We start from the raw sequence: 27,849 nt of genomic DNA, 5'->3' as shown, positions 1-27,849 counted from the left end.
GGCTTCTAAGCTAAGCGTTTACCTAGAGAACAGGAGATACACAGAGGTGACAAAGCTGGGACAGGTGTCGTAGGCATGTAGCTCCTCGCCACTGCTCGTCTTACCCAGCTGGAGAAGTGAGGGGCAGGCGGTTTGTCCGCTTCTCGATATTCGTAGTAAGGTCTTGATGGCGGACCCGCTCTGCTCTGGTGCCCGTGCTCCTTGCTCAGCAGGCTGATCTGAAAGTAGGCGGCCAACGTCCTAGCCTATATGCTTTCTCCAAACTCAAGTCACACGGATTTTGTCCAAGCAACCTATGAAACTGGAACCCAAACCTTTTAACTCTGGGAAAAAAAAAAAGAAGGCTCATCTCTAAAGGACTCACCCATGACAGATATATACACAAAGCCTTTTGAGTTTTATTTGTTCCTTGGGCTGGAGATTCATCTTAACATGCATGCATTTTAAAACAGTAACAGGGTCTCGAACTGTTCCGAGCAGACATTAGACAAGCACAAGGGGCTGAAAATTCCTATTTTAAAAAAATGGAGGTCGCAGTGAGGAAACCGAGAAGTCACGTAATTATGACGGGTGCTAGTGTATCCCGCTCCCCCACGAGGTCAGTCTAAGCTTCGTTCACACTTTTTGATGACAGTAATCTGACCTGATGTTAGGGTGTGCTGAGCAGCTCCGGCCCCCCGCTAAAGGCTGCTGGTTCACAACTCAAGAAACAGCTCTGTGTAGGGGAAGGGGGGTCCTTTGGAAGTTTCCTCCCCTGCCTCCCAAGCATCTCAGCATGACCCACTGGGGACAGCTGAGTCTCCTCTTCCCTTTGGAGGCGCTATTCCTCCATGGCATGTCTCTTGAGGGAAGGTGGGCCACGTCCCTGCCCCCTGCAGACAGCTGGTGGATTTGGGGGCAGTTGCTCCAATGGGTTTTCCCTATGATTCCTGTGCTCAGGCTGGACCCACCCTCCCCACATTTCTGTCAAAAGGAAGTGAGGTCCCTAGACTCGGGGGAGCCACACAGCTCTAAGGCCAGAGCTGTAAAGGCTGTTGAAACACACGGTCCCTTCTGGCCCCTAACACTTGAGTAGCTCAAATGCTAGGGAGTGCTGAAGTTTTTTCCCTCCCAACCTGAATTAGTAAAAAGACAACGGGGTGGGGGGGTGGGATTGGCTGCTGAGAAAAGTCCTGGGTCTTTGGTCCACCTCCCCGGGGCAGGTCCTGGCAGACTGAAGAGGGGAACGTCATTAGGGTAGGAGTCTAGTCCCCAGCCCTGAGCATGACCAGGGGACCAGTTTGAGGCCTAAAGCACAGGCAAGAGAAAGGAAGAGGAGGAAGGGAGAGGGAAGGAAGAGCTGCCTGTGGTGGAAACTTAGGGGGTGTCACTGAGAACAGCCACAGGGGCGACTCGTGGCACCCGCCACAGACCAGTAACCCCTGAGCTAGATAAGGAGAGACGGAGTGCTGCTTCAGCTGCTCCTGGAACTGCTGGCTTCTGCCCAGGACCCCCAAAACGCAGGGCACAGGGAAGGAGCTTGCACTGGGGGACAAAGACTCAGTGGTTCACTAAAAGGAACAAGGGCCAGAGTCCTTCATCTAGTGGTCTAAGTGGAGTTTCCAGAGAACCCTCGCTTGGGCTGGGAGGCCTGGGAAATGGATTTCTCAGCCATAGGCTTCAGGACGGGAGAAGCTGTGAGCGGCTAGGTGGTCAGTGTGGGGAACGGAGAGGAACTGCACACGGGCTTCCCCATCCAGGCTCCATCCCGGCAGTCCTGTCCTATTCTTACACCCTTGTTCTTGGGAGACCCCAAACTATTCCGGGGTGCTCGGAGACTACTGGAGCTTTTCCTCGGGGCTCCAGAGAGGAAGGTTGAGCGAAGTCCCTTGCCCTCGGATGCTTTCTACAGCCCACAGAGGGAACGGTGGGGCTCGGAGAAAGGAATGGGGGCACACAAAAGCTTGGGGACCAGTTCACTTTCTCCACATTCAGACCACAACCCAAATATACCTGCATCATTACAAAAAGAGAAAGAAAACTGGTATAAAACAAAATAAACAGTTTTTGAACACCTGAATGCCAAAGGAATTAGAGGGCCAAACCCAAGGTTTTGAAGATAGCACAGAGAATGACCTTAAAAACCAAAAACAAAAAAACAATAAAAAAAAACCCACCTCAAATCCACCCAACCACAGCTCAGGTTTTTGACCCAAACAACAATACTGTCAGAAAAACAAAAAGAGCATTTGAAACAGAATGCTACTCTCGAAATGTAAACAATATACCAGGAAAAAAAAAAATAAGAAACCCACGAAAACACAAAAACTCAATGTTAAAGAAGTTAGATACCTGGTAGCTCATCTTGAACTGAAGGATCGTGTTACATTTTTCATACACATGATGGCAACATGATCAGCAGACCCAGCGCAGGAAGCCGCCGGGAGCCCAAGGCTGTGGCCGTGGCGGGGGGGACAGCCCACCAGGCTCTGAAGACGTTGGGCCTCCTGAGGGGCAGATCCAAATTTTCATTCTTGATTAGGAGGTGGGGAAATCAGACGTCCAGACGTTATTCCTACATAATCTCTTCCTAAGTCTGACTGGTTTTCTCCATGAGCCACTTGGTTCCAAGTTCTTCCCCAAGTCACTGGGTGGTCTCGCCCCTTCGTGGGGCCGGGGCTGTCTGATCTCTCTGCCTCTTCCAGAAAGGTTCTAGCAGTCCCAGTGGGCTCCAAGAATGTGGCCTCCCTTCCTCCCTGACCTGAAAGCTGTGGGTAGGGCCCGGACACGGTGCTGGTTCCTGCTCCAGGAGCTGAGCCCGGCCGGGTTTAGAAGGAGCCACAGGAAACCAATCCATTTGTTCCAAATGCTTCCACAGACTTGCTTCGCATGTGTGGGGTTATGTACAAGTTCCATCATATCTCATCCTAAGTCCCCAGTTCCGACACAGGGCTGTTTCCTTCCTAGCCAGACCAGACTGCTCTGACGGCGTCACAGGAGGACACGTGGCTCAGTCCTGAGTCCTGGGTCACTCAGCAGCTGGGCAGAGGCCCTGAAGGATGCTCAGGACGCCACTCCTGAGGAAGGCCGGGGGAGGCAGGTCTGTGAAGGAAAACGCCCCCAAAGCCCGGGGCAGGCGATCCCCAAATCAAGCCTCCAGACTGGATTTCGTGGGTCCCCTCCTCAAGTGACTCTGAAATAACTTCAGGCTTGGATGCCACCCTCCAAGGTGGTGGTGGGGTGCACCCCCCTGCAGGCCACGACTGTCCGGGCGACAGACCCACAGGCACGGGGCCTCAGGGGCGTCAGATCGTCTACACCATGGCCCTGGCGTTTGAAGAGGCTTCTCTGAAGGGAGGGGCCCGGGCAGGCAGAGATGTGGCCCAGCGAGAAGCTCAGCTATGAGGGAGGGTGCCCGGGGCCAAGGTCAGAGGGAAGTAAATGGATGGAGGACACCAGGTCTCATCTGACACCCAGTGGCGACTGGGGGTCCTGTTATCTGTAAAGATGCTTCCTAGTTCCTCTTGACCCAACAGGAGACGGGCTTTATGGACAGGAGGTGTGAAGGCCAGGGGCCAGGGGCATGGATGATGTTCACGGGGTTCTGTGAGAACCTGCCGTCCGACAGCCCGGCCGCGACCCCCACCCCCGACCATCCCAGAGGATGAACTCACGCCCCTGGGAGATCTCTCCTCATCCAAGATGCCTGGTGCTAATCTGGAGCCTTCCTTCAGGAGGACAGCATTTACATGGAGGAATCCGGTAACATTTCACTTGGATCCGAGGCAAAAAGGAGGAGGACATTGTGCACAATACTCCATAACATTCAATCAAAAGTTAATCCAGACAAGATCCAGTGCAGCAGGGCTGAGGTGTCTGACCTCCTGTCCTCTGGCAACAGAGCATGTGGACCCTTGGCCGGGCCAGTGGGGTGCCCCTCTAACCGAAGGGAACCCAGAGCAGGGCAGGGATGGGGAGGGTGACGGGGTGATGACACACATCATTATAAACACCAAACCTGGAGCAATGAGATCGCAGAGACGGAACCCACAGAAACCCACAAAGTCCTCTCTAGCCCCAAGGTATTGTAAAAGGTTACAAGGGAACAAAAAGGAAACCCCTCTTTGACCTGGGTCAGAAGGGGGGAAAATCAAGGAGCGGAAGGTGAAGTGCACCGCGAGAGCACGAGTCCACGCAGCACCTCCCCTCCCCACCCCCACTGGTCTTTCTGTCCTGGGTGCCGGCTCCTCACCAAAGCCCTCCCCTCTGCTCCCCACCCTCCCCTCTGCTCCCCACCCTCCCATCCAGCCCAAATACGCCCTCTCCCTTTTCCGACCCCGACCCCACATCCGGCTCTCTGGCTCTGGCTGAAGGTAGAAGGTAACTACGTGAGGATGTTGGACATGAACTCGTTGAAGCGTTTGGAGTACTGCTCAGGGTTCACGGTCGAGATCTCGGCCCCTGCCTGTAACACATAGAGGCTGACTCAGGTCGAGCTCCCCACCCTAACTGGGAGGCTACTGGGCTCTAGCAGGGAGGGGCCTGGGGATTCAGGAGCCTCTGGTTTGGAGTGAGAACAAGGCTACAGCCCAGCCTGGCAGGCTGCCCGGAGGAGAGGGTCCGTCTCAGAGAGGCCGTGGCCTGACTCCTGATTCACAACTCCAAGCCTGTGCCCACTGAAGGAGCAGCAAGGTGGTGGGGAGGTGGTGGACAGACTCGGGATCTCTGGGCAGGATCCCTGTTTGGAGACAGGAGCTTCAAGTCCAAGGGGAAAAGGGTTCTTTGGGGAGCAGCGTGGCACGTGAACAAAGCTGCTAGCTGCAGTGACACCCAGCAGCCCTGGGGAGAGGAGCCAGCGTGCTCAGCCCCTGTGGCCTGCAGACCAGGGGGAAACGGATGGAGCAGACCAGCTGGCAGGGAGAGCAGCAGGGGTGCCCAGGGGTGTCCAGGAGGTGGGGGGTGTGGGGCAGCAGAGGGGGACTCACCCCGTGCTTCACCGTCTTGGCGGCATGGGCAGCTTTCTTCTTCGCATCGTACGGCGTGAGGATATCGATGATGGCCATGAAATAGACCTCCTTCTTGGGGGCACCTGCAGGAGATGGGAAGCAGGGTAGGAGGAGGAGGGGGTAGGGGACCAACAGAAAGAAGACGGCTTCGGAAGCCTGCAGACCGGAGACCCAGACCCATCCCGAGCGTTCCAGACCTGAGGAGAGGAATGCTACTGCAGCCCTTGTCAGAGCCTTCAGAGCTCTTCTCTCGTTTGTGGACAGTCTTCCTATGGGTTTAGAACCGTGACCCGGGGCCGAACTCAGCCTCAGACATCCAGGACAAGCAGAGAGGGGAAGGAAAACCTGACAGGGAAGGACCCCAGGGCCCCAGGAGCCAGAGTGACTGGCGGTGGCTCAGGAGGAGAGTCTGCGGGCAGGAAAAGGCCAAAGTCAGCAGTGAACGAGGCAGGGGTCCAGACACCCTGGGAGGCAGCTAAACAACGGGCCTGAGGGGATCGCAAGGGGGCCAGGGCTAGGCGGGGCAGACGCGGGCCCCTACTTACTTTCATGGCTTTTCATGGCATAGACGTCAACAGAGGGGTCGAACTCCCCGGGGCCGAAGAAGCGGGGGAAGCTGAGGAGGTTGCCCGGGCTGTCGGGAGGCGTGCCGTAGGAGCAGAGCAGATTGCCCCCCAGCCCGTCGTTCTCACATTCCTCGTCCTCGGCACGCTCCTCCACCTCCATCTCCTCCTGCTCCGCCCGGTCCACGTCGTGGATGCCCACCAGTAGGCTATAGTCCATGATCTTCAGTTGGGCCAGGAACTAGGGAAGGTGCAGAAGGAGAGATGGGAGGAGAGGTTACACTGGGCATCCCTGGGGCTCCTGGAAAGGGGAGAAAAGGCACTCCCTTCAAGTCCATTCTCCAATTCTGAAACACAGGGAGAACAAGCCATCAGAGTCTCTGCCCTGCGTGGGCTCGGTGTCCGGTGGGGCAGACGGCCACTCCCGAGGGCAAGGAGCTGTGGGAGCCCAGGGCAGCAGGGGGAGGGGTCTCCCTGGGGAGAGGAGGTGAGCCCGCCTGACGGATGAGGAGCAGTCCGGCAGGTAGGAGCTGCAGGAGGAAAGGCAGCAGGAAGGCCAAGGGAAGAGGCCCACAGGGTCTGGGATTGAGGGAGGCTGGGGCAAGTCTGAGTGAGGAATGGGAGGCTGCAGTGCACAGAGGCCCGTGGCCTTCAGGCCATAAATCACACCCACTGGGGGCCCGAGATCCGGTCTAGCAGGCTGGAGCCGGGATATTTTTTTATGATGAAGTGGGAAATAGAACAGAAAATGTGAGAGGTCGTCACGTGAAGTAGGTGGGACAGTGGTTCAGTTGTGTGTGTGTGCTAGGCTGGGAGGTAACACGTACTTCTCACTGATGGCCACAGGCACAGTCCGAAATGCCACTAACTCAGCTTCCTTTACCAGTCAGGACAAGAACAGGGAGAAAAACAAAAAGGAAAGGGAACAGCCCTGAGAAGAGCCAAGCAACACTCGAACCTTTTCCCGAAGGTCCGAAATGGCTGTGACGCAGGGTTCACACCTGCATGAGGGTCAGTGTCTTGTGATTCCCAGGCTAGGACTCTGACTTGAAGAACGAGAAAGTATGGGGCTGATCAGACGGAGTCAGCCAGCCAGAAATCCAGCTCAGCGATTACTGAGGCCGCAGTCACTGGTCAAATCCTCATTGAAGCGGCCTGCGGCCGCCATGCAACACATACTGAGCACTCTGCCGTGGTCACCGGGAAACTGTCAGACAGACCACGGCGACCAGCACAGCCCCACACATAGGCCCCTGGGGTTCTAAAAGCAAAAGCAGCCCTGATGGGAGAAGATTTGCAGCCTCTCCTCTAGAGAGAAAGATGGGGAGCACCATGCCAAGCACCTCCAGATGAGCCCTTCTCAAGATCCAAGGAGAGGGGCCTGAGGTCCCAGAAGAGAGAAAGGCTATGACCCACACCCGCTCCTATCCACCTGAGAAGACTCAGGAAGAAACAGGCAAGGGAAAACAAATGAAATGTGTAAACTGCCTTAACTTCCTCTCAGGAGAGTAGGGAGAAAGGGAGAACAGGGAGGAAAAAGACTCTGAACAAACTGAAAGGCAGAATAAAGGCACAGACAGAGCAGGCGATGATGACGGAAAAGCTTCCTAGAAAAGAAAGCCGTTCGCAAAACCTACGCACACAGCAGCAGCATTCGCAGTGAATGGGTCCAAGAGCGGCGGTTAAATTTTGGTGCGCTTTTGGTCAGATATTAATCTGGGTGCATCTGTAAGGGTGTCTGTAGATGAGATTAACATGTGACTCAGCAAACTAAGTAAAGCAGATTGACCTCCCCAGTGTGGGTGGGCCTCACCCAATCAGTTGAAGGCCTGAGTGGAAAGAAAAGGGTGACCTTTCCTGTGAGTGAAAGGGACTCCTCCTGCCTGGGTCCCTTGGAGCTGGAACATTAGTTTTCTCCTGCCTTCAGATACAGACTAAACATTGGCCCGTCCGAGATCTTGAGCCTGCTGGTCTCTAGACCGAAACCACACTGTCTGCTCTCCTGGGTCTCTCCAGCCTGCCAACTGCAGCTCTGGGGGACTGTCAGCCTCCATAACTGTGGGGGCCAATTCCTTATACTAAACATGGGGCTACCTGTCTAACTATTTACCCATCCATCCACTGGCACCATCTACTGGTCCTGTTTCTTTAGAAAATCTTACCTATTACACCAGTTGCCCTTTGATGGATGAACGGGTACACATACGATGCAATATTATTCAGCCTTAAAGGGACGGCCACTCTGACAGGTGCTACAACACGCATGAACCTTGCAGACATTATGGTAAGTGCAAAAGCCTGACACAAAAGGTAAGTACTGTGTGATTCCACTTACATATAAAATACTAGAATAGTCTGGTTCACAGAGATGAAAAGTAGCATGGTGCTTGGCAGGGGCTTAGGGAGAAGGAGAAGTGGGGAATCAGTGTGTAATGGGGACAGAGGTTCAGTCTGGGAAGACAAAAGTTTCTCGAGAGGGATGGCTGTGACAACTGTGCAACACGGCGACTGTACTCCATGCCACTGAGCTGTGCGTTTACAAATGGTTAAGATGGGAAATTTTATGTTATGTGTATTTTACCCCAATAAGAATAAATAAGAAAACACTTCCAAAAGTTTGTAGGATTTGGCCTTAATGAACAGCCTCCCAACTTATGGAAACAGGAGACACCAAGTTATCAAGTAGTTAGGTAACACATCCGCTATCTAGCACCTGACCTCCCCAGAAGAACTTCTCTGCCGCGAGTCCCGCTCCACCAGGAGGCCGCCGGGTGAGGGAAGAACCAGAGCCAGAGAAAGGCCTGGTTGGTAGCGCTCACGGCTGGCTTCCCTTTGCTCTGATGGCCAACACCCCCACCCCCCAACGATGGGAACACCTGCAGAAAGGAAGTTTAGGGGTGTTTGAAAAGGCGTTGGAATAGAACAGTGAGGCATCCAGGAAAACGTTCCAACTTGAGCTACAAAGACTACTGTTATGAACGTGCTGCTGGTGATGGAACCCTCATTGGCACCCACACTGTTCAAATCACCAGCCTTCCTTTCCAGGAGTGTGGAAAGTAGTGAATTCAATTTTTCTTTTCTTTTTTTTAAAGATCTCATTTTTAAGTAATCTCTACACCCAACACAGGGCTCGAACTCACAACCCCCAAGATTAAGAGTAACATGCTCCGCCGTCTGAGCCAGCCAGTCTCCCCATGAATTCAATTTTTCTTAAGGTTAAAGAGGCTCCTGCTCTGGGGACAACCGGGGGCCCTCCTCAACCAAGGTGAAAATGAGGGTTAGTAAGTACCTCTACGTCCCGTTTCAGTTTTTCCAGGAAGTTCTTTTTACTTTCCTCTCCCACATGCAGCTTCTGCCCTTCATTAAGGAAGTCATTGTCTTTGAACGTTGGCAAGTCCTTGGCCTGGGAGAGCAATAGCAGTGTGAGGCCGGGTGGCCGAAGACACTCACCCCATGAGGTAAGAGGAAGGGTCCTCACAGCACAGAGGGGCAGCCTGTCCCATCAACGGGGTCAGCGCAGGAGGCCACAGTCCCAGGCCTCCGGCAGGCAGGGATGGCAACTACATGGCAAACGTCAGGCAGGGAGGACAGACCAAAGCAGGTCTTCCTGCTGAGCCTGGACTACCTCGGGACCCAGGTAGCCACACCCCAAGTGAGGCTGGCCAATGAGACAGAAACCGCCAGGCCTGCAGGACTGTGGACACATGGCAAGGCTGGAGCTCAAGGCCAAGGCCAAGGCCAGGTGGGTGCCCAGTGACACAACCCCAACCGAGGGTGCGTGTGGGAACCAGGCTAGGGGCTGTGATGGAGGAAGGGCCAAGAAGACTGACAGAAGTTATTTCTGATTCCAAGCGACCCAGGCCACACTTGATCAGTACCGGTCCCAGCATACCTTCTCTTTGTCGCTGGCTTCTCTGGCGACAGTGGAGCCCTGCAAGGACAAGAGCCGTCAGGAGAGATCTAGCTGAGGCAAACTCCGCTGGGCGGAAAACATGCACCCATCTTTGGGGAGAGGCAGAACGTGAACTGAAGGAGGCTGGTTAGAATCCTGGAGGGGCCAGAGGCAGCAGCTTGTTCACGTCCTCTGCCACAGACCGCTGACAGAGCTCTGATTAGGCCCGAGGTTCGAGCTCTGCAAACAGGACTGTACCAAGACTCAGTCCCTGCCCTTAGGGACTTCCCTTCCAACAAGGGAGACCGGCATTAACAAGTGGTTACATGATTAACTAATCCATTAATCACACTGGTGCGAGGTGGAAAACGGGAGGACACATGAGAGCAGGTGGCACAGGGGTGGGTCTGGGCTGGGGGCGGGCAGCGGTCCAGGCTGGCTTCCGGCAGGAAGTGACATCTGAGCCGAGCAGGAAGAAATCAGGTGGCGGAAGGCAGAGATGGACAAAAGAACAGGGAGGGGAAGAGGCCAGGCGGCCGTGAGAGGGGCTGGGGAGGCGCAGAGCACAGACGGGGCAGGAATGGAAAGGACAGCGCTGCGGCTGCAGTGGGGAGAGAGACGGGTGTGAGGTGACAAGTCAGGAAGCCGGCTTCCAGAACAGTGGAGCGCTGTGGCTCCCAGGCACAGGTGTGTTCCTTTCCGTGTCTAGAAATGTGCGTGTGCTGTCAGTCCACAGGGCCTGTCCCCCAGCGGCTGCCCTCGGAGAGCACACGCCCCCCACAGGAGCTGAAGAACACTGACGGTGACATAAATAAGGCACGTTAAATAACCTCTTGTCCCTGTCACTTGGACTTCCAACAGCCTCTGACCCAGAGGAACTCTGTGGAGTTGACCCACATCAACTCCAGGGTCACCTGCCTGTGCTGAAACCCCTGCTCTCAGGCTTTCCCGTCATGAGGAAGCCTGCGGCGGGGGCGGGGGGAAGGAGACAAAGCGCAGGAGGGCAGAGCCCGTTACCTTGAGGTCGTACTTGCGGTGTACAGTGAGGCGGTGGCTGAACACGTTCCTGGTGACCACCATGTAGGTCTCCACGCCATCCACGGTCAAGCGGTACATGCCCAGGAACTGTGGCAAGAGCGTGTTGCCATGACACTCCACTATGAACTAGAGCAAAGGGAGACAGGAGGGGCGGCTAAGGAACAATGGAAGGCGCCGCACGGCTGGGGCTCTGCCCAGGTTTAAATGCCCCTGGGGAGTCCAGCCTCTGGGCCAGTCGTTTTCAGAGGGGTCCTGTGAAGTCAGGGGGGCTCCTCGGACTTACCGAGGCCACAGCCATCCCCGCCCCCAGCCGGCCCTGCCAAGTGAGAGCTTTGGGTCTCCTGTTCCAGGGCTGCCACTGAAACTTCCGTGTGAAACCAGATTCTACTGCCGGAGATAAAGTGAGGCAGGCCTGTGAGCGGGCTACAGGGGAAAGAGGAGCGGCTTCCCCTCTGCCAGAGTTCTTAGCCGTGGCACCCCAGAGGTTCCGCTGTAGCCCCAAAGACCAGAAGTCCCTTTCACCACCTCCTGGTGCCCCAGAGAGAAGGCAGCATTCCCGAAGACCCAGGCACTAGGACCAGGGCGTGCGGAGAGCCGGCCGGAGAAAAGAAGCGACCCTGCCCAGCCCCCGGGGACCTCTTTTAGAAGAAATTTGGCAGGTGCTACCAGGAGCCACTTTCCCACTCTGACAAGGAACAGCTGTTCCATGGGATCTGAGTGAGTGAAGAATGTGCCTTCCCTCTTGCTTTTTCCCTTTTTGCAAGCAGGCATTTCAGCTCCACACCCAGCCCCGGGGAAGGCCAAGTGCTTGATTCTCAGGAGGCAGGGACCACAGCAAGGGGCCCGATCCCTCCCCAGGAAGCCGCCCAGGGCCTCTGTCCTCCCCCTGCCACCCGTCCTCTCCCTCCCAGGCTCGGGACTCACCATACCTGGTGGTATTTCTTTAGGATGTTGTGCATCTCGGCCACGTCCTCACTTGACACGGTCTTGATGACAAAGCGTCGGTCGTAGGTGGTGAGGAAGCGCGTGCCACAGCGGCCCTGGCTGTCACTGTTGATGGGGGCGCTGCGCGTCACTGAGTTCTGAGGGATGGAGACAAAAGCGGGCTGGTCTCGGGAGAGGAATGAGGGCTCTGACCTTTACTTGGGCCAACAACGCTGAGACAGGCGGGCCCTGACCCTCCCCTGGTGTCATGGGAAGTTGCTCCGGACCACCTGTTCCTGATCCCTGATCGGAGGGGCAGCAGGCTGGCTGCACCAACACTTCCTTTCCTTCTGACCCCTGAGAATGACCCTGTCCACGAGATCCCTACCTCAGGGATCCCTGCCCTGACCTGATGCCCACAGGTAACCTGGCCTTGCATGAGCCATTTCACTTCTCCACTCCTGAATTTCCTGACCTGGAACACAAGGAGGCAGTCCAAGATGGTTTTCCCAGTTTCCTGGGGTGACAAAGACAAAGCTTAGGGACTAGTCAAGATGTCCAGCATAAAGCAGCAATGGACAGTAGTCTCTTTTTCCTGGACGTACCCCGGTCCTGGAAAACCCTTCCCACAGCAGACAGGTGCTGCTCGCCTCTCTGCCCAGCCCCTCTCCCCTCACCTCATGCTCCTGCTTGTCTGTGCAGAGCTATGAGGCAATTCTGGGGAGCTTTTCTGGCTCCGCCACTGCTCCTCCTCGAGGCCCCATTCCCACTGGGCTCAGAGAGCAGTAGAAGCCTCTAGAGGGGGTGGAGGGGGAGGTGTGAGTCAACCAAAGGGATGTGTTCACCAAGCAGACGCCGGGAGAAGACCTTTGAAAGGCAAGGCAGAGAGGAAGCCCCAGCTGTCCCTGTTCCCAAGCAGACACATGTGGGGAGCTGCTCGCAGAAAGGCCTCCTCTCTGAGCCCTTTCCTCGGCTCTTACCTAGGGTCAGACACTCTGTCCTCCCCCGGTGCCTCCTCAGGAGACCCTGGGGAAAAGAGAGAGCACCACCCTCACAGGGAAGACTCAAGTCTGAAGTCTAAAAGGGCACCCCCAAAACAGAGTGTCCTCCATCCAGAAAGATCGAGTAGGCGCTATAGCAGAGGGCCTTGCTCCCCCAGCCTGGTCCTCCTTCCACAAAGCGGAGCAGGCCCCCAGCCTCGCTGGGAAGCATGCTCCCATCCCTGCCTCGTTTCCAGGCAGCAGGCTCTGGCACTCCACGTGGTCAGAATCCCCTCCCTGAACACCTCACGCCCTGCCTCTTTTAGTCGGGAGCACAGTCAGTTGCCCACAAGGTTATTAGAGAAAAAAATGCGGACACGGAGAGGATGTGGTAAGAGCGCGGAGGGAAGGGAAGGAGCCACAGCAGAAGATGGCTGAGCAGCCTCGGGTTGCAACAGTGACAGGTTATCAGAAAACCTCCAGCTCCAATCAGGTCATGGTTTAGCTCCGGGTTCGGCCCCAACAGAGAGGACTGGAGGCACCTCCCAGTACCTCTCAGGCACAGCTGTTCTTGAGCTTTCCTGCCTCCGCATCCCTGCGCCCTCCTCTTGGGGAGAGCATCTTTGTGGGCCTCCCTCCAGAGTGGATGGGAGAGGAGAGGGGTCTCACCCAGGTGCCTCCTGCTCCTCGGGACCTATTCCGTGAAAGACTTGCTAGGACCCGGCCGGGAGGGGTTACGGTACTGCAGATTTGGATACTGGTTTTAGACCGCACTGGGCCGTGTGGTCCTTCCCCTACAACCCCCTACCCAGACCACCGCAGATCAGCCGAACTTCTCACTGCTAGCAAGGTGAAGTGGAGAATTCTCCCACCGTCACCAGCAGGCTGTCTGCCAGGGGAAGAAGGTCCGCAGAAGGTGCTAGGTGGGGCAGTGACAGAAACCACAGCCTAGGAGTCAGATGGTAATGTCCCCAAGACTGGGTGGGAGGAGCGCTCCAAGCAGGCCAAAGGCTGCATCATCAGCCCTGAGAGAGGGCAGTCGCCGGGCACACGGGCCCCAGGGGAGGCAGCATGCACACCTGCCAAGGTCACACTCCCCTCCAAGTCTTCCTTTTCTACTCTGTCTTATCTGCTTTAAGAGGCCTCATCATCTGCTGGCAACAATTCTCTTTTAAGAAGGAGAAGGGTTCCTGGGCCTAGACAGGGAATGTCAGACTGAGATGAGGCAGCTTCCACAGCCCATTCCCCTCCCTCTGCTCTGCCTCCCGGGGAAAGAAGACAGAGCACTTCTGGGCCCCAACCCCAATCCAGGAGCCCACTGGTACCGGGGAGAGACCCCCAGGCTGGAGCAGGACAGGACAGGAAGACAGAGCACGAGAATGGGAATCTTTCCTCTCCTTGTCCTGTGGCCTCCAGACCCCACTGCACTCCCTGACCCCTCCGACCACAAAGACACCCCGTACCTGGTAATCCTGATCATCAATCCCAAACCTCTCCCGGAGATTCCGGAACACCATGGGGCAGTACTCCTTGAACTTAAAGCGGCTGGGGAGGTTCTCCCTAGGGCAGAGCGGAGAAATGTCTTTGTGAGCCCCTCCTCGTCCGCCTGATTCTTCATCCAAACTTCTCTGGGTTTGGGCCACAGGTCACCAGGATCGGAACAGTCTGCGGCGCTCAGAATGTAGGTTTCTAGGCCCCAGAAATTCTGGAGAGGAATCTGGAAATCGGTACTTTTAACAAACATTCCTGGTGATGCTGAGTGTGTTAAGAGTTTTAAATTTGGGGGCGCCTGGATGGCTCAGTGGGTTAAAGCCTCTGCCTTCGGCTCAGGTCATGATCCTAGGGTCCTGGGATCGAGCCCCGCATTGGGTTCTCTGCTCAGCAGGGAGCCTGCTTCTTCCTCTCTCTCTGCCTGCCTCTCTGCCTACTTGTGATCTCTGTCCGTCAAATAAATAAATAAAATCTTAAAAAAAAAAAGTTTTAAATTTTTACGTCCCTGTGTTCATTTTGTAAAAATGAGTTGAGCTGTATCCTTAGGATTTGTGTACTTTTTCTGAGTGTACGTTCTCTTCTGACAAAATTTACATGAAAGGGGAAAAACCTCATCTGCTGAGAAGTGAGACGGAGCGTGGGCCCCACTGCCCAAGGGCCGAGCTTACGCACGGGAGTGGCTGCGTGTGCATAGCTGCTGTGAGGCAGCCGGCAGTCTGATGGCTAAAAGGAGTGCCTTTTCTCAACCAGTTTTCTCCTCTGAGGAAGATTCTACCAACATGGCCTGAAGATGGTTACACCCACGAAGCCCCAGGCTTCCCTCCGGATGGAGGACGAGAGAGCTTTGGATTGAAGAGGTCCTCAGTCAGCTGACTGGGATCCCAGCTTTTCCAGAAGCCTTGTCTGTGGGCTGCCAGCCTTCCCGCTCCTTAGCCAATAAGCCACAGACTCCCAGGAGGGGAGAGGATAGCCCTGAAGGGTGGCCTCCTGCAAATCCTCTGTCTTTACAACGGTCCCCTTGCTCGGGGACACCCTCCAGGGACTACACTCCAGGATGACACACTTGGAGGGAATAAACAGCCGTGGCTTCTCCTGAAGGCAGGGGCTTCCTCTGCCTCCCCTTGGCACGGGCACTGTGGTCTAATAATTGGCACATCAACAGCCGTTGGGAGGGCAAAAGGAATAAGGAAAGACGGAGAAGAGACAGGATGCTCTGCTTTAGGCCAGGATGTCAAGGTGGAGCCTCACCAGAAGCCTTGGACCCTGGAACAGGCAGTGGTGCGATGTCCCCTCCCAGGGCCCTGAGCCCTGGGACAGAGGCTCCTCCTTTCCTGCCTCAGGCCCAACGGCTGTCTCTCCTTCCTTGGGGGATGCGATACTGTGATGTGTTTGATCTCTGTTCCTGTCCGAAGCACAGAGCAACTAAAACCAAATTTCTGAAGTCATAAGAGCAATAAACATGTCTTGTTTAATTCCTAACAAGCCCCTTTCAACCACATCTGAGTTTATGTGAATAAGGTGACTTTTGGCGGAGGGGAGGGGTGCTTGGGTGGCTCGTCAGTTAAGCATCCGCCTCTTGATCGATCTCAGCTCAGGTCTTGATCTCAGGGTCATGAGTTCAAACCCTGTGTTGGGCTCCACAATGGGTGTGGAACCTACTTTTTAAAAAAAAGGTGACTTTTGGAAAACCTCAAAGGTTCGGTGCTGGTTGGAACATTCAGTCCTATTCCCCTGAGTTGCAAGGGAGGGGAGAGGGGCTGGAGGGTGAACCCATTACCAATTGCCAATGACGCATCAATCACACCTTCACAACGAAGGCAGGGCTCTGGGAACTTGTGGGCTGCCGAACAGGTGCAAGCGTGGGGAAGGGGGCGCACCCAGAAAGGGCGTTCCTGAGCTGTAGCCTTTATAATAAACCAGTAAGCGAGTAAATAAACTGTTTTTCCAAGTTCTGTGAGCCACTGTAGCAAACTAACCAAACCCAAGGGGGAAGGTTGAGGGAATGTGGGACCCACTGCAGGCTGGTCACTGACCCAAGTGACGACCTCAACCTGTGATTGGCATCTGAAGACGGTGCGGGAGGGGGAGCTTTGTGGGGCTGAGCCTGTGGGGCCCAACGCTGAGTCCAGCCACAGTATCGGCTCCCCGCCCAGGACACCCCGCCATCCCACACAACTGCTCCACGTGTGGAAAATCCAGGGAAGTGCGGCGTGGTAGTGAGAGGCGTGAGCAGAGCACAAACCCAGGAGTTTTTCTTCTACACGGGTGGCTGGCTGCTTTGCTCTGAGGACAGAGGGCTTCTAGAATATGATGTTATTATTACATACTATGGCAGGGAGAGGCCACTAAGGGGTGTTTTCAAACCGAGCTTCCCCTTCAGACTAACAGTCTGGAAGTGGTGGGGTGACACAGCCCAGCTGAAGGGGTGCCAGGGACTATGAGGCCAGGGAAGGTGGCGCTGGGATGCGAGCACAGAAAGGAGGGTGCGTGCAGCAAGCGCCTCCCCGGGGGAGCCTGCGGTGGGCTGCCAGAGCAAGGCCTCCCCAGGCCTTAGGGCAGGACCCACCTGCTCCAGGTAAAATGGCTGCTCCAGCCCAGAGTCGCCCTCCAGACACCAGTGTTAGTCCCAGAAGCCACAGTGAACAAAAGTGGGAGGAATTACTTTGGAAGGCGCCCCTGGGCACCGTGCTCAGCCTTTGACCCTGGCCAGGAACATGTCTGGTAGCTTCTTGCCGCAGATGAAGATCAAGATAGGGCCACCGCTGTCAGCCTCCCACCAGACACCAGCTCGCTGCTCCCTAACCTGGCCCCAGATGAATCACCCTGGGTCGGGCCACACGCCCAGAGGGACCCTGGAGGCGGGCGGATAAAGGAGAATGACAGAATGACACAAAGGGAAGAGGCACATAATGAATGGATCTTCCCAGCCAGGGCGTCTGCCGGGAGAGCCAGGTGTCGCTGTCACACCCTGCCAGGTGCCAGCTTGGCACGGCCATGCGTGAGTTCTCAGAAGCTCTCTGCCTTGAGGGAAAGGGCTGTCCACAGAACCTGAGCCCACTCAGGAGGCCACTTACTTATTGAAGAGATGATTGTCCACCTTGATCTTGCTGTATGCTTTGAAGTCATCTGGCATTAGCATGACAGGCACAGGGACATTGCTCAGCTCATTGATCTGCGAAGCAAGAGGAAAGGGAGAGCTTCTCAGCCAGGAGGCTACCTGCCTCAGAGACACGAGATGCTACAATGCGAACACCACCATCTCACCAAAAGTATGTCCGTGGATTCCCTCCTTGTCTTTATTTCTGCCCTTCTCTTCAGAGAAGTTCCCAGTCTCATCTCCACCTAGTATATTCTCCCCACCTGATAAACTCCGGCTCAAAAGGCACCTACTCCATGAAGCTTTCCATGATTGTCTAGACCAAAAATGTTCTCTCTGACCCTGGGATTCCTGAGGTCATGTTTGTCTCCATCCTTTGGCCATCGTACAGCCTCCCTCACATTGTGGTATTAATGCTTATCAACCTCACAAGCTTGCAAGACTCTAAGTGAGGCCAAGATCGTATTACTTACTGATCCTTGTAAGCCAAGGTCATCTAACTGATCTCTGGAGGCTCCATGGTGCTTGGCCCCATGGTCTGCATATGGCAAGTATTATATAAATATTTGCCAAATGTAGCAGTAAGTGGATCAATGAATAAATATCACACAACCTATGTGGGTATTGAGGCCTTCAACATTTTCCTACCAATTATGGGTCACTCAAGATGTTGGGCTGGGGTAGGAAAAAAGCTGGATGAGTTTGTGTGGGTGTATAACTCATCTCCAAAGTAAAGGATTAAATTTAAAGTGAAAAGAGGTAGGCATCTGGCCACTGGCTCACTTTTCCCCTCCTGATTAAAACAGGGCCAGCTCCTCAAGCCATGTCCTGCCTTTGGCTGACTGCACGAGATGGGGTAGAGTGCCTTGCCCCACCACAAACAAACCTTCCCATTGGCTTTCATCCCCCTTCGGGGAGCTGGAGGCTGGCAGGGAGCTGGCTTCCCATTGGCACAGAGCTGAGAGCATGTCTCCTGCCCTTCCCTGTCCCCAGCTTAGCCAATTAGTGGTCTAATTAGCCGCAGATGTCCTCTCCCTTCACAGCGGAGTATTTGACATTTGACCCTCAACCCAGCGGCCACTAATGCATTCAGGATTTACAGAGGAAACCCTAGGTCTGCCTTAATGGATGCGGGGGAGGGGACGCACAGCCTTATGTCTCCCGGAGAATTTCCTTGCAAATCCTATTATCTCAATGAGGCCCATGTGGCAGGGAAGGAATAACTGAGACTCATAGGAGCATAAATGGGGGGAAACAGCATTTAATTTGCTGCCCCTTTCATGCTCCAAACATTTTTTTTTTTTTAAGGTAGAAATGTCAGAGGATGGAAGAAGTTGAGAGTTAATGCAGGATCTGGGCTAGGGAACCACACTTTCCTAGAACTGGTGAAAAACCCAACTTGCTTCCATGGAAATGAAGGTAGGCACAGGCGTGTAGATGTCTGGGGAGAGGGGGTGGCAGGGTATCAGCAGAAGCTGCCAGTGGGGCAGGGAGTCAATAAACTGCTGGCAAAAACTGACGGGCACAGACACCAGAGTATATCCTGCATATGAATTCCTCAAAGCGGGATCTCCAGTGAGAGCAATCCAGTAAGAAGCTGCCTGGGTTGGCGGGGGGCAGCTGACTGTAAAGGGATACGAGAGGTATGATTTTGGAGTGACACAAGTGTTCTATGTATTGTTTGGGGTGATCATTACATGATCAGATATACGTTTGTTGAAACTCATCCAACTGGACACTGAAAATCCCCAGCACCCAGGTCTGTGGCAACCACCACACTGGCTTACTGGCCACAGGACAAAAGCCACACCATCTCCCATTCCAGCGGGTGCTTACAAGGGAACCCGACTGCGAAGTGCGTGCCTGTGGAGGAAACCGTGCCACTTCCTGGTTTTCCTGCCAAAAGAAACCATTCACGGGAGCTGTCCCGCTTCCTTTTTCCTGGCATATCTTGCTTGGCTCGGACAGCTGAAGAAGTTAAGAAGTTCACGGCTCTTGTGTCATCATCCCACTTTGCCAGTTCACACCTCCACACCAGAAAGAACACACCGCACTGGCTCGAAGTGCATGGTTTTATACCAGAACGTTCCAGGACGTACTACTCATTGATTCTGCATGAGTCTACAGTCCAGATTTGGTGCCAAGGCCAAAAGTACCAAATGCTGGGACGTCCAGGACGGAAGCCCTTGCCTGACAGGGTCAGCTATGCCGGGCCAGGGTGAATTTTTCCAACGGCAAAATTCTATTCAAGAATGCCCCATTCATTAATTTGCTGTAACTTCTGGTTCAGCCTACTTTGAATGGTTATAAGTTGGCAGATTTTTAGATTTCCCGTCATCTCTCTTCTTGACTACAGAGCCCAACAGCAGGAAATTTCTGAGAGAATTTTTGGTGAACAATCCATATATATGAACTATGTAGCCTTGTCCCTCATTTCTACGGGGCCCCATGCAGATGATTCACTCTAGGGATTAGCTGTACTATTTTTTTTTTTTTTAGTTGTGCTAACTTTTATAGCCCCAAAGAGTTTTATTTGATTTTAATTGAACAAGCACTTACTGAGATACCTACCATAGGCTTTAGTTCATATTAGGGAGGAGGGGGGTACATGGGGGGGAATAGGAGGCTTATCCTCTTATCGGGGAGATGAGACAAACCCATGACACACAGAAACTCAAAGTCAAGTGGTAAACATGTAGTGCGAACACGGGGACAGACACATCCAGAACAACAGAGGCTCAGCTGGTGAGGTTAACAGAGTCACACAGACTCCTGGCCCTCACATGTCAGGCTAGAAACAGGGCACCTCATGCCTCTCCTGGTATTGCCAAGAGCACTTGACACTGGACGAATCTACAACAAGATCATGTTACACCCCCACTTAAGGCTGTCCGTGGCTCAAGTCATCAACCTTGGGGTAAAAGTTTTACCTCCTAAGCCTGGCATGGAAGGCCCCTCCTGACCTGGCTCAGGCACCGCCGAACTCTATTCAGTTTACTTCTACTCAGGGTAGTGAGGGCCTTACTCTACACAAGCTGGGACGGTGCCCGGGCCGGGGATCCAGAAACGAGAAGACATGGACTCTGTCCAGCTGGGAAAACGGCAAAAAATACAGTACGACGAGTGCTATGGAGTTAGAATACAGGGAAGGGGAGAAATAGATGAAGAAATTGGTGCTGTCGGGGGGCGGGGAGTCAGAGAGCCGCTTGCTAGAGTAAGCTGAAGAGAAAGGCCTAGGATGGTAGTTCTCAAAAAAAAAAGACATGAAGGGAATCCCAGGCAGCGGGAACAGTCAGAACCAAGCCTCACAGCTGTAAAAGTATACTGCCCAGCTTAAGTACAATGTGTGGGGGCAGTCTGGGGGGTGGCAGGGCAGGACAGAAGTGCTAGGGGGTGGATGGAGAGGACACAGGAAGAGCAGTGAATGGCCTAGTCTACTATCAATGTTAATAAATAACAGCTGCTTCTTTTTATTGAATACCTAAAAGTGGCTGGGGCTTTCACATTACTATATATTCACAGAGAACACATATTCTGTGCTATTATTTCTAATGCTTAACTGCCACACAAACTGTTATTAATCTTATTTTGCAAAAGAAGTTTAGGATACCTTGCTCAAGGTCACACAGACAGGATGTGCTGAGTCAGGGTTTGCTCCCAGGTCTGTCTGGTACCCACAGCTTGGCTCTGCGTACTCTGCTGTGTGAGCCTTCTTCTGGATAGCTACCTTGACTAAGGAAGTGTTCCCCCTTCCTTGCCTCTCTCCTAATAATCTGCAAGGAAAGTGGTTTTGCTCATTTTATAGAACAGGAAAATGAAGTTCCAAAGCTACAAGAAGGGGCAGAGCCTGGATGTGAACTTAGATCTGTCCACTATAAAAATCTAGACTCAGGGGCACCTGGGTGGCTCAGTAGGGTCATGATCTCAGGGTCCTGGGATCCAGCCCCGCATCGGGCTCTCTGCTCAGCGGGGAGCCTGCTTCCTCCCCTCTCTCTGCCTGCCTCTCTGCCTGCTTGTAATATCTGTCTGTCAAATAAATAAATAAATAAAATCTTTAAAAAAAAAAATCTAGACTTAACTGCACAAGAAATGGGAAGTGCTCTCAGGTTCAAATCTGGGACCTCACATGATCAAATGGATGCTTTAGAAAGGCATCCTGGAATCAAAATCAAGCAAGGACTGGACGAGGCAAAAGAAGAGCACTAAGACCATTTATGCGGCCATTATAAAATAGCTAAGGTGACAGACTGTGGCAGCATGGACAGAAGAAAGGATAAAGCTAAGAGAATCCTTCAAGATCTGCCTAAACAACACCTCCTCTGTCACAGCAACCCTGTCTTCCTCTGTGCATCTTTATATCCCAAACAGCACATTCACTGGGGTAACGGTTTGCTCATATTTCACTTTTGCACAAGGCTGTGAGCCTCTAGAAAGAAGAGACGATCTTATCCAGGCTTGTGCCCCTAGCACAATGACTGGCATAGAGGAGGTGCATAATCAATGTTGGCTAGAGGGACAGATGGCTAGAAAAATCGGACTGAAGTATGGCTAACACCAGGATAAGGAGAAAAGAGACAGCAAAGCTGTTGTGACCAGGCCACAGACTCATGCTCTGAAGGGTGAGAACAAAGGTTAAGTTGGCTGTGGAGGCTAAGACCTGACTTTTTTTTTTTTTAAAGATTCTACTTATTGGGCCACCTGGGTGGCTCAGTGGGTTAAAGCCTCTGCCTTCGGCTCAGGTCGTGATCTCAGGGTCCTGGGATCGAGCCCCGCATCGGGCTCTCTGCTCAGCGGTGAGCCTGCTTCCCCTTCTCTCTCTGCCTGCCTGCCTACTTGTGATTTCTCTCTCTGTCAAATAAATAAATAAAATCTTAAAAAAAAAAAAAAAAGATTTTACTTATTTATTTGACAGAGAGAGGGACCGCGAGAGCAGGAACACAAGCAGGGGGAGAGGAACACGGAGAAGCAGGCTCTCTGCTGAGCAGGGAGCCCGACTGGGGGCTCAATCCCAGGACCCTGGGATCATGACCTGAGCGAAAAGCAGGCACTTAGCTGACTGAGCCAACCCAGGTGCCCTAGAAAGAGTCTGAAATAGCAGGGAGAAAGAAGAAACTTTATTTGGTAGACAAAGGGGAGTAACTAAGAGTTTCGAAGCATGAAAGTTCATGACTAAAGCGATGTTCCAGGAAGACGTGCCTGTGCTCTACTATCTAGCACAATCCTGGGCCAACCCCCTCCCCTTCAGCACAGTGCCCTTGTGGAATGCATATTCATCCAAGGATCACGTTAAATACAACATATTCGGATGGGAAATCTGTTCGGTTTCACATCACGTAAGTGGTTTTTGGATTATCCACATGATTAACTCCAGGAGCCATCAGCATAAATAATAAGGAGGCTGACCAAGCTGAGTGAGAAATTTAGGAGCCCAGAATTCACTCTACGCTGATCCTACTAGAGATGAAAATTCAGTCACTAGTTCTAGTCTGCTGAACTTCTGATTCCAGAAACTTCTACTTCCGTGTATGACCTTCAGAGGCACCCAGGAGGCGTGGGCCAGGCATGCAGGTTCCCTGACTTGTCCTACGGTTCTGTGGGCGGCTCAGCGGCAGGCCGGCTAGCACTAACAGTCAGGTGTTACCTGCCCCCATCGGGAAACACAATGTCTTGAAAATCCCCAAGACCAAAGAAGTCCAAGTAAGAGCTCAAACTAGAGAGGAAAAGGGCAAGAACAGAGCCACAGGTGCCAACAAATTCAGTCCTGCGTTTATTCCTCCTTTTTCACACCACAGTTTTTCTTCTTTTCCTGTTCTCCGTGAGGTGGAAAGGCCTGGAGAAGGGCGGCCCACTAGAGCAGGAATATTTACTAAAGATTTTTAAAGTCGCAGAGCAAGAGAAAAAGGCAGGTAAAAGAGGTTCTGGGTCTGCACTATGCAAAGAAAATGCATGGACAGCATGGGGGGTGGAGTGTGGGAGAGAAGTGAGCAGACTTAAGAATGAATCTGTTCCTTACACCATACACAAAAAGTAGTTCAAAATGGATTACAGACCTAATTGTAAGCACTAAAACTGTGAGTTTGGGATGCCTGGGTGGTTCAGTTGGTTAAATGTCTGCCTTTGGCTCGGGTCATGATTTCACTGTCCTGGGACAGAGCCCTGCATCAGGTTCCCCATACCCCAGGCTTTCTCTCTCCATAAATCAATAAAATCTTAAAAAAAAAAGGGCACCTGGGTGGTTCAGTTGGTTAAGCATCTGACAGCTAGGTCATGATCCTGGAGTGCTAGGATTGAGTCCCGCATCAGGTTCCCTGCTCAGAGGGGAGTCTGCTTTTCCCTCTGACCTTCTCCCCTCTCCTGATCGATCTCTCTCTCATTCTCTTTCAAATAAATAAATAAAATCTTTAAAAGACAAAAGCTATAAGAGATTTTCTTAGAAGAAAGTACAAGAGTAAATTTTCATGACCTTGCGTGAGGCAAAGTCTTCTTAGATATGACACCAAAAAAGCAAGCAAACAAAGAAAACACACAAATTGGACTTTGTCAAAATTAAAAGCTGAGCTTCAAAAGATACCATCAAGAAAATGTAAAAGATAATCCAAAAAATGGGAAAAAATACTTACAAATCATTATCTGATAAGGGACTTGTACCTAAAATACACAAAGAACTCATAAATCAAGGGGCGCCTGGGTGGCTCAGTCAATTAAGCATCTGCCTTCGGCTCAGGTCATGATTTCAGGGTCCAGGGATCAAGCCCCGCATCACACTCCCAGCCTCCCTGCTCAGTGGGGAGTCTGCTTCTCCACCTCCTTCTCCCTCTGCCCTTCACCCTGTCCCCTCCATCCGAGCTCAAGCTCTCTCTAAAAAAGAACTCTTGTAACTCAATAATGAAAAGTCAACCCAATTAAAAATGAGCAAAAAATGTTTTTTTTTTTAAAGATTTTATTTATTTATTTGATAGAGAGAGATCACAAGTAGATGGAGAGGCAGGCAGAGAGAGAGAGAGAGAGAGAGAGAGAGATGGAAGCAGGCTCTCTGCTGAGCAGAGAGCCCGATGCGGGACTCGATCCCAGGACCCTGAGATCATGACCTGAGCCGAAGGCAGCGGCTTAACCCACTGAGCCACCCAGGCGCCCAGCAAAAAATGTTTTTAAAAAAATTGGACAAAGATCTTGACAGACATTTCTATGACGAAAATATATAAATGACCAGAGCACCTGGGTGGCTCAGTCAGTTGAGCATCAGCCTTTGCCTCAGGTCATGATCCCGGGGTCCTGGGACTGAGCCCCATGTGTGGCTCCCTGCTCCACAGGAAGCCTGCTTCTCCTACCTCTGTCCTACCCCCTGCTCGTGCTCTCGCTCTCAATCAAATAAATAAATAAAATATTTTTTTAAAAAATAAAATATATAAATGGCCAATAAGCACATGAAAAGGTACTCCAAACCATTTGTTATCAAGGAAACACAAATCATAACCACAATGAGGTAACACTCTGCACCCACTAGGGAGGCTATGACAAAGACAGACAATTCCAAGTGTTGGCAAGGATGTGGAGAAAATGGAACCTGGTCTTTATCCTGGTGTTAGCCATACTTCAGTCCCATTTTCTAGCCATCTGTCCCTCTAGCAACATTCACCGTGCACCTACTCTATGGCAGTCATTGTGCTAGGTGCATAAGCATGGAACAAGCACCCTGCTGCTGGTAGAAATGTACAATAGTGTAGTTACTTTGAAGAACAGTCTAGCAGGTTCCTATTGGTTAGATACAGTTACTGCCAGCTGCTCCTAATCCTTGTGATCACCTGAGCGAAGGTTCACGCATTCCTGGTTCCTAACTCCGCCAACAGGTCAGCAAGCCAGGTCGGCCTCCTCTGGTCTCCACACCCCTCTCAGAGGCAATCTCTTCTCTAACTCCAGAGCCCCTAAACTGTATTTCATCCACTAAAACACTGGTGTCCTCTCTTTACTAGTTCTCCCCTAACAGATCTAAAGTCTTCTTCTTCTTCTTCTTTTTTTTTAGTTTTATTTGTTTAAGTAAACTCTAAACCCAACATGGGGCTCAAACTCACCACCCACAGACCAAGAGCCGCGTGCTACTCTGATTGAGCCAGCCAGGCACCCCGATCCAAAGTCTTCTGACTTCTTTGCCTGTTTCCTGCAGTCTCCCTCCACAAAGTCCACCGGCTGCACCTCTTGGCCACAAGAGGAGCTCCTGGGATGACACGGTGGTCAGTCAACCATGTCAGGAGAGTCATTGACTTCAGCCCTCCATAAAGACATATCCATCCGCCATCAGCCATAGACTATCATGCCCTAAACACTTAAAGGGGTGAGCAACTAAAGAATCAAAAAAATGTGCTATCTGAAGCCTCAGACTGCAAAAAGTGGCAAAAGTGGGCTTCTGAAGGAAGGCAACCTCCCAGGAAGCCTGGCAATACACCAAGAACTATGTAGTCCTGACCCCCTTGAGAACTGCAAGATTTTATACCACTCTTCTTTCAGGGACATGCCTCCATTTCCCAAATGGGGGACTCTAAAGTACCAGACCTTACATTGGGCCCTAATGAAGCACTAACGCTTGGGGCCAACTGAGCTGCGTCCACACCCGAGCGTACATAACAAGACCATCATCCCTACTATCATGGCACCTGGCTGAGAAACGGACTAGGGACCAGGAGGTACAGAAAGTGACACCTGCCATTCAAGCACCACCACGAATCACACAGCCCGAAGTCCCAGACTGTGAGCTGCCTCTTCTGCTGCAGGCATGGGGGAGCTAATCCTCTAGCTGGGGCCTCCATTTCTCCGTGTATAGAATCAGGGACCCAAGGTAGTTAGTGGCAATATTCCAAGGCAGGAGCTGTAAGATTCTCCATATAGACAGGATGCTTTCTAGTGAGAAGCAGGCTGCAGGACAAAATCAAGGATTGACTTCCAGGCAGGGATACAAGGTCCACATTTTGATGACCCAGTTTCCCTCGAAATGTTGTCAGATGACCCCTGAGGCAGCAGGAAGCAGAAGAAACAAAGTCTACTGGACTACTGCCCCAGAGTCGCTTCCAGGGGTCTGGGCACTAAACCCACGCTACTCCCTTACCCTGGCCAGGACTTTCACCTGAGGGAGGTTCCTGAAAACAGTAACCTGTCCGAGACCAAAACACCAACAAAGACCTCACCATAAACGTGCACTTTTCCGTATTAGATTGAAGCTCTTAACACTCTGACTCAGACTAAGGTTCATGGATCTCCAGCCAACCCTCTCCAGAGGTTTGCTCCTCTACAAAGAAAAACAAAAAGCCTTGCTGGCCCCAGGCCCCTCTGTTATCATTTGGTCTTGTGGGCTATTTCAAATGCTCTGAAAAGTCAGGGTGCCTGAAGGACTGAAATTCACAGGAAACCCAAGCCAATAGTTTCATCTTCCTCATTCCAAACTTGTAGTTGGTGAAGTTGGGTGTTTCAGGTCCTTTTACTTCCTTTCATCATTCCTGGTGTAGGGAGTCACAGTGCAAATGGTCAGAACGCAAGGAACAAGTGGTTGGAAAAGAAAAAAGAAAGACCCTAAACAAACAGGGCACAAAGTCCTCCAGCTTAAGCACCAAAGCTGGGCTCCAAATTCCTGATAGGACAATCTCAAAGCACCCCAAGGGTCCAGGGGACCACTCTCTCATCCTAACCTCCGACCATTATCACACCTTTCATGACCTTACAACAGAAAGCTCAGTAAAAGAGAAGCCAGTGTCTTTGACATGAACATCATAGGAGAATGCAGGAAGGCACATTATTTCTACTATGAATAGTCTTCCTTATAATCAGGCCTCACCTTCTCTCAAATGGTTACATTCTCTCTTCTCCCTAACCCAGGAAGACCCTGGCAAAGTGTCTGTGATTCAAGGAAGCCTGTGCTTCTCCAGTTGATACATCTTGTTCGTGAAGAAAAAAAGGAAACCCAGGGAGGATTTTCCTAGTCAGGGGTGAGGAGGTCTGGAGGATGGGAAACTTCAAGCAGTCGCACAAACCAAATAACCAGAAATAGAGGAATATTCAGGCAGGCCAAGGCCACTTGCCCTGTCAACTGGACAGGGAGCTGGCAGCCGGTTGAAGGAACAAGGGGGGAAACACATGCAACAAACAGGGAGAGGGGATGAGAGCGATTCTGCCGCACCCAGGCCTTCCCTTCTGCGCTCCAGGGACTGCCCGAAGCGAGCAAGCCCAACGCAGGAAGCCAGAGGGACTGGAGGGGAGGGAGGGGGCGTCGGCATACCACCGTCGGAGACACCAGGCCTCGCGTGGCGCGCGGGGAGTGCACACCCGGCCGGGACGGCGAGCAAGGGTGGGGTGGGCGTGCAAGTGGCTTGGCGAGAGGCTGCGGGCGTCCTCAGCAGGACCCGCGGGGTGAGGGCCGGGCCTGCGGGGGGGCGTGGGAGCGCGCGGGGCCGCGCTCGGAGGGGCGCGCGCGGGGGGAGCTGGTTACCGTGTGGTTCACCCCCCACATCAGGACGCTGAGGATCGGCTCGCTGGCCCGGAATAGCTTCACTTTCTGGCACACGAAATGCTTCTTCTTGGTCTTGGTCTTGCTGGCGCTGAGCGGCGCCACCGCCACCGCCGTGGTGCTGGTGCAGTTGGACGACATGCCCGGGGCGGCGGCGGCGGCGGCGGCGGCGGCGAAAGGGGGGGGGGGCGGTCGAGACGGCGCACAAGCCAGCGGCCCCAGGCCTCCCCGGGACCGATCCCCACCCCCGCTCCCTCAACGCGCCATGGTCGCGCCCGTCCCGTTACCTCCCCACCCCGCCCCGGTGGTTCCGTCCGCCCCACGCCCCGCCCCTCCCCGCCCCGCCCCGCTCTAGGGAGCCGGCCGGCTCGCTCCGAACCCCGCCCCCGA

The 27,849-nt window shown here is 53.0% G+C and overlaps 1 protein-coding gene across 2 annotated transcripts; it reads right to left on the bottom strand.

The window, feature by feature from the left end:
- Window positions 1–378: 378 nt before the first annotated feature.
- Window positions 379–27,682, bottom strand: PIP4K2B (phosphatidylinositol-5-phosphate 4-kinase type 2 beta). 2 transcript variants are annotated; one of them, XM_044248114.1, is made up of 10 exons: window positions 27,442–27,682; window positions 16,948–17,045; window positions 13,846–13,942; window positions 11,408–11,560; window positions 10,458–10,604; window positions 9,441–9,479; window positions 8,838–8,951; window positions 5,531–5,789; window positions 4,965–5,068; window positions 379–4,444 (listed from the first exon to the last, which is right to left on the bottom strand). In XM_044248114.1, exons 1-10 carry the CDS (start codon window positions 27,598–27,600, stop codon window positions 4,364–4,366), a joined length of 1,251 nt encoding a protein of 416 aa, XP_044104049.1. In that variant the 5' UTR covers window positions 27,601–27,682; the 3' UTR covers window positions 379–4,363. The 2 variants fall into 2 exon arrangements, with proteins under 2 accessions (XP_044104049.1, XP_044104050.1); XM_044248115.1 differs by lacking the exon at window positions 27,442–27,682 and adding an exon at window positions 26,791–26,964.
- Window positions 27,683–27,849: the final 167 nt, after the last annotated feature.

Source organism: Neovison vison, chromosome 5, assembly GCF_020171115.1.
Source record: "Neovison vison isolate M4711 chromosome 5, ASM_NN_V1, whole genome shotgun sequence".
In the NCBI taxonomy this organism is placed as follows: domain Eukaryota; kingdom Metazoa; phylum Chordata; class Mammalia; order Carnivora; family Mustelidae; genus Neogale; species Neogale vison.
The sequence above is the reverse complement of the archived record's forward strand: the minus strand, read 5'-3'. Positions and strand labels throughout refer to the sequence as shown.